At 40.4% G+C, this 6845-nt stretch overlaps 1 protein-coding gene across 1 annotated transcript; it reads right to left on the reverse strand.

Annotated features, from left to right (window-relative positions):
* Window positions 1-3451: 3451 nt before the first annotated feature.
* LOC105855358 (aftiphilin-like) lies at window positions 3452-6631 on the reverse strand. The gene is given in 7 exon segments (XM_076003605.1): window positions 3452-3914; window positions 4030-4056; window positions 4058-4106; window positions 4109-4138; window positions 4141-4203; window positions 4206-5342; window positions 5683-6631. Coding segments are annotated over 7 exon segments (2586 nt in total). The 3' UTR covers window positions 3452-3583.
* Window positions 6632-6845: the final 214 nt, after the last annotated feature.

The raw sequence follows: 6845 nt of genomic DNA on the forward strand, positions 1-6845 counted from the left end.
TAAGGACAGATAATGCTCCAGCTTATACCTCTCAAAAACTGCCAGCTTTCTAACACTCTATTCCATTCAACACATTACTGGAATTCCTTTTAACAGCCAAGGGCAAGCCATCATTGAGCGTGCCAATCATACTCTCAAGCTTCAGTTACAAAAACATAAAGGGGGAGTCAAGGAATCTCCTCACCAGCATTTACTCCGTGCCCTCTGTACCCTTAAGTTTTAAATTCTTGGCAGGACCTGCATGCCTCGGCAGCAGAGCGTCATTGCGCCTCTTCCCCTCCTTTGCAAAAGGCCTGTGAGCCCGTGTTTGCTGCCACTCCTACTGGAGGATGGGTTGAGGGAGAAGTTCTTCACTGGGGTCGGGCATATGCTTATGTTTCCACAGGACAAGGTTGTGAGTGGGTTCCTGTACGCCGGCTCAAAAGGCGATGTCCCAGTCAAGATGCCGCACAAGATGACAACACGACATCTAAAACTAAAGAAAAAGCAGTTGGTAACGCTGGCAGTGCGGCTGCCCCTTAGCCTACCTGCCTTTCCACTAATTTTATGCTCCTCTCTGGTTGATCAGGTTATTTCTGCTGATGCTCAGCATGTATATTGGGCTTATGTTCCCTATCCCCCCTTTTTAAAGCGGTATCTTGGGGGGAGCCTGAAGTCATCGTCTATACTAATGATTCCAAATGGCTGCCTCCTCCTTGTCAATATCAATCACCGCATCCCGGGCATGAAGGGAGACTGGGTTCTAATTACTCTACTTATGCTCAAGGGTATCCCATTTGTTTTGGAGCAGGACAGCATTGTCTGGTACCCTCTACTCAAGCTTGGGTCTGCAATATAACACCTCTACTTTTGCAGCCCGCACTGTACTATTATCTATGAAGGGGTTTAAAGGGATGCCTTCTAACGCAACTGAAAGACCTCCATCTCTGCCCCTTTGTTCTATGCCTCACACTGAACCTCCTGTAGCTCATTTTGATTGGAGCGTATGTAGAGGTAAAGTTCTAAAAGAAGTACGCAGTAATCCTAAGATTGTTGACTGGAGCCCCTATGGCCACTTTAAGGAAAAGTGTTCTGCTCACTCCTTACGCTGGCGTGTTTATGAAGACACTGTCGAGGCCATTGCCAACGACGGTTATCTGGCATGATAAAGGCCCTTCCCCTCCACAGCCTCACTTACTCGGGGCTCAGAAAAACAAGGGCACATCTGGAAACTCTTGGCTACAGGAGGAAACCTTAAAATCTGGGTGGGGAATATGTCCTCAGATGAGAAGGGAGGCGTAAAGTACACCTCCAGCGTCGCCATTCTAAACCTTTACTGGCATGCGTTCCTTATCCTTATCTTTTACTCGTGGGAACTGTTTATTGGAATCAGTCTACAAGACTTGCCCTGGAAATTGTGCCCTATTTACTTTTTTGGGGTATAAAAATAAAATGACTGGTACGTTGGCACTGCAGTCTTGTAACCATCTTTGTGTATGTCTGTGTGTTTTTTTATGTTCTGTGTTCATCCTCTGTCCTGCAAATGTGCCACGACAAGTTAGATATATGATTTGCAAATATTCTTTCCCTTACTATGGGTTGTTTTTCACTTTTTAAAATTATTTTAATTGTAATTTTTAATTGACAAATAATTATATATGGGATACAATGTGGTGTTTTGATAGATTTACATATTGTGAATCACTTTCTTAATAGTGTCCTTTGAAGCACTAAAAATTTTTAATTTTGATGAAGTCCAATATATCAATATTTTCTTTTGTTGCTTATGCTTTTGGTATAATATCTAAGAATTCATTTTCCAACCTAAGTTGATGAAGATCTACCCCCTATGTTTTCTCCTCAGTTTTATAATTTTAGCACATTCATTTAGGTCTTTGCTCCATTTAGAGTTCATTTTTGTATATGGTGTGAGGTAAAGATCTGCATTCATTTCCTGGAACTGCTGTAACACATTGCCACAAATATGACAGCTTAAAACAACAGAAATGGATTATTTCACAGTTCTGGTGAGAAGTTTGATATCACATCCTATGTTGGCAGGAGTGGCTCTGAGGGAAAATCCATTCCATGGTTCTTTCCTAGCTCCTGGTAGCTATTGGCAGCTTTTGATGTTCCTTGGCTTGTACATCACTGCAATCTCTGTCTTCAACTCGACATGGCCTTCTTCTTATGTTTATGTCAAATCTCCCTCTCCTTATACCAGTCATTAGATTTAGGTTTCAAACAAAATCCAGGATGATCTCTTCTTGAGAATCTTAATTACATCTTAAAGACATCATATTTCCAAATAAGGTCACATTCCTAGGTACTAGTGGTTAGGTCTTAGACATACCTTTTGGAGTACATGGTTCAACCACCATAGGGGCCCCCTTAATTCTTTTGTATGTGGCTGTCCAGTTGTCCCAGCACATTTGTTAAAAAGACTATTCTTTTCCTATTGAATAGTTTTGGTGCCTTTGTTGAAAATCAGCTGATCATGCACACACGGTTTTATTTCTGAATCTCAATTCCATTCTACTGATTGCCTGTCTATCCTTATGTGAGTACTACACTGTCTTGATTACCATTATTTATGGAATGTTTTGAAATTGGTAAGTGCAAACCCTCCTACTTTTTACTTTTTTCTAAGATTGTTTACATATTCTGTCTCTTGAATTTTCATATGAATTTAGAATCAGTTTGTAAATTTCTACAAAGAAGTCACTTAGGAATCTGATAGGGATTTTGTTGAATCTATAGATCAATTTGGGAACATAGCCATTTAACAATATTAAGTCTTCCAATCCATGAACTTTTCTCTATTTATTTAGATCTTTAATTTCTTTCACTACAGTTTTATAGTTTTTAGAGTATAAGATTTGCATTCCTCTTGTTAAATTTATTTTTAAGTATTTTATTTCTTTTAAAGCTACTGCAAATGTATTATTTTTTAATTTCATTTTTGGATTGGTCATTGCATGAATATAGAAATATGATTGATGTTTGTATATTGATCTTATATCCTACATATTTGCCTGAACTTGTTTATAAGTTCTAATCACTTTGTAGTGGATTCTTTTTCTAGCATTTTCTATGTAAAAAAATCATGTCATCTGTAAATATAGTTTTACATCTGTCTTTCCCATCTGAATGTACATTATTTCTTGTTCTTGTCTAATTGCTGGCCAGAACCTTTAGTAATGCTGAATAGAGATGGTGAGAGTGCACATTCTTGTCTTACTGCTGATCTCAGGAGGAAAGCAACCAATCTTTTACCATTTTTTTTAATTTTTTTATTTCAAAAGTTTTGTTGTAAGAAAGACACCACCAGTGTATTTCACAAAGACATAAATATATACACCCCAGCAACACAAAAAGAATAAATCTTCAAAAATGTTCACCCCCGATTATTTACATTTTTCTAATATAAATTTAAGACTTCAGTACATAAATATACATTACTATATATACGTTTCTAGTGCGGCTTACCAACAAATCAGCTGAATTTGATTTTTTTTTTAAATTATAGCAGGTATGCTTTTGATGGTAGGGCAGGGATGGAGGACAGGACAAGCAATTGAAACTGCCCAATTCACATCTGTTATCAGTCTGCTTTTTCTTGGGAGCTTGTGTAAGGTGTTAACGTGGCTGGGAACATCAACACCTTGGCATGCATGAACATTAAGTCAGCAAGGCTAGTGATCACCTTGATAGCTTCTTCACTCAAGTGCTCTTCTCTTTTCGGTTTCCTGGTAGATGTGCTTGTCTTCTCTACTGTGGACATAAGTCTCGCAAATGCATCAGTCACTTTGAGGCTTGAGGTGGAGATTTCCAGCTTAGAAGTTGTTAACTCATACAACTCTGGATCCATACCATCTAAAGGGTTAGTAAGGCCACTGCTACTCCAGTCAAACTGGATGGGTGGTAGAGACTCCTGGAATTGATCAGATGTACATGGGTTAATCTCTGGTGATATGGTGGCTGCCTGACCAATGGAAGCAATTTTTTCTGTAGCAGATAGTGGTTTCAATGGTTCCTTGGTGGGTACCCAATCCTGCTGCATACATGGACACTAGCAGGCTGCTTCTTATTGCCCGTAAAGAGAATGTTTCTGGTGTCTATTCCAAAGAGCACAAAAGCTTGTTGCTATGGGAGCCGCCCACTGATATCTCAAGCCATGTGCATCATGGGTATCCTGTAGCTCAGTCCGCACATCCAGCAGTTCCCATATTCAGGTAAGGCCTCTCTTGTTTTTATTGGCAAGGTGCTTGTTTCCAGCAAGTGCTTTAGGGAAGTAACTTCCTCTTCAGCATCAGGGACAAATATGGAAGGAAAACATGCTTCGAAAATTCGCTCCAGTCGGTTTAGTAAAGCTGTCTGAACTGAAGTGGCTGATTCCTGTAAATAGCCACTAGCAACTGCTCCTTTGGAAGTTGTTAAAGGGACACTGTGCATTTTGGGGGTTCCTGGAGTACCAATATTTTCATCTCTCCTATGTGACTGCCAGGCTTCCTTTCGATGATGAGATTCAGTAGCTTCCTGGTCTCCAAAAGCAGCCCAAGAACAACTATCTTTTTGTTCATCCTCATAAGCATGCCGATCTACAACTTGGGTAGGACCAGCTGAACTGAAGTCTGCAAAATCATCAAAGTCTTGAAAAGCATTGCAGTCATCTTGAATATTTGGCACAGAATCAAAATCTCCAAACTCAACTTCTTGCCCATTTTTCAGTTTTGAAACAGGTTCAGTGCCTGTTCCACTAGACTTTCTTGCCAACTGACATCCCTCTGATAAACTATCAGAAGTCTGTTTTAGGTCTGACTCGATATATATCATTTCCTCTTGGCAGGAAATAGCATTCATATTCCCAAATTCTCCAAAGTCATCACCTGGTTCACTAAAATGTGGAAAGTGCTCTGAGGACTCTTCAAAAGTGACATCACTCATTGAATCTTGAGTACTAGCAACAAAAGGTGGAGTTGTGCCTCTGGCTGTGCCAAAGGCACCAAAATCATCCTCATTGGTATCCTTGCAAGTCACAAAGTCATTACTACTATCACCATTTTTTACACTTACAGAATCATCCAAAACATTTTCTTTTGTGGGGTCAATGTTTGGACTTTGGAAATCAGTAAACTTTGTACTTTCTTCTTTGGAAGAACCAACTTCATCATCAGCATCAGAAGTTTTAATAGAATCCTTGCATAGGTCAGCACATTTAGAAGTAAATAAATCAAGTTTTTCTTCAGTTTTACATTGTTCACTCTTAATGGCTTCTGAATCATCAGCTGAGTCTATCAAACTCCTAGCCTTTGATTGAACACTTGAATTTAAAAGTTCATACTGTTGCAGTGTTGGAAGGCCTTTTTTTTTTTTTTTGAGACAGAGTCTCACTTTGTTGCCCAGGCTAGAGTGAGTGCCGTGGTGTCAGCCTAGCTCACAGCAACCTCAATCTCCTGGACTCAAGCAATCCTCCTACCTCAACCTCCCAAGTAGCTGGGACTACAGGCATGCGCCACCATGCTCGGCTAATTTTTTCTATATATATTAGTTGGCCAATTAATTTCTTTCTATTTATAGTAGAGATGGGGTCTCGCTCTTGCTCAGGCTGGTTTCGAACTCCTGACCTTGAGCAATCCACCCGCCTCAGCCTCCCAGAGTGCTAGGATTACAGGCGTGAGCCACCACGCCCGGCTGGAAGGCCTTCTTTTTCAACACTGAAACCTATGTTAGTCATTACGCTGATTTCTGAAACACAAACCTGATCCTTTCCATCAGTGTGTCCTTTATTGTCAAAGCTTCTACCCAAAGACACTTCTTTTACAGAATTCAGTTCATTGACTCTGTTAATTTTATTGTTTTCCTGAATATTTAGTGCTTCTCTATCATTTAAAACTGCATGTCCTATTTCTTCTAGTTGTATCCTTTCCTTTTTGGAAAATGTGGCAAAATCTGCAAATTCCTCAGCAGGGCTAGGTACAGAGTCTAAATTATACTCAGTGCTATGAATGCTAAGAGGCTTCCATCCCTTTGAATCAGCTACGTTGTCCAGATCATCTGTTTCCTGAGGATTTACAGTTTCCAACACTGCAAACCCATTTGTTAGAATCTCCAGACAGGGAGGCTTTTCACCATTGCAGCTCTCTAACTGCTTGTTTTGATGAACAATAATCTTATCAGTTCTAAAATCTCCTGGAGAGAAACTTCCAGGTGTTCCAACATTTTGTCTCTGCTCCACTACTTTATTTAAATTTCCTGGACTTTCTATGCCATCAATGGAAGTATCTAAAGTTTTGGATGAAATTCTTTCTTTGCTGGTGGTAGAAAGTAAAACATCAGATTGTCCTTTCACAGGAGTTGAAAGTTCAACAGCAATGTCCTTATCATTACCATTTTTAGTGGACTTAAAGCTTGTAAGGCTATCTACATTTTCTGAGAAATCATGAATTGGCAAAAAATGGTTTGAAGGAACAAATTCTTCCTTGGGACAAGTATAATCTGGTGTATCAAAACCAACAAACCCTACACCAGAAGGGCTAACTTCTGAAAACCCACCAAATTCCCCAAATTCATCATCATCATCATCCTCTGCTCCATTGGCCAGTGGTGGTGGGGATGAAGAATACATTCGAATGATGTCTGGCTCCACCATTCAGCTGCTTTCAAATAATTAATTTACACCTGGCTCATTCGGGGCGGCCATGATGGGCATGGCTCAGGGCCTCGGCGAGGAACTGGCTCCCTGGGGAAGGACCGTCAGTTCCCACGCAGACTGGTGAGAGTGGAAGGCCAGCTGCTCACAGCCCCGTCAGTGCAGCAGCCCGTGGACGCCCACCCACTCCACACACTCTCCCATCATCCTTTAT

Source organism: Microcebus murinus, chromosome 5 (assembly GCF_040939455.1).
Source record: "Microcebus murinus isolate Inina chromosome 5, M.murinus_Inina_mat1.0, whole genome shotgun sequence".
Lineage (NCBI taxonomy): Eukaryota > Metazoa > Chordata > Mammalia > Primates > Cheirogaleidae > Microcebus > Microcebus murinus.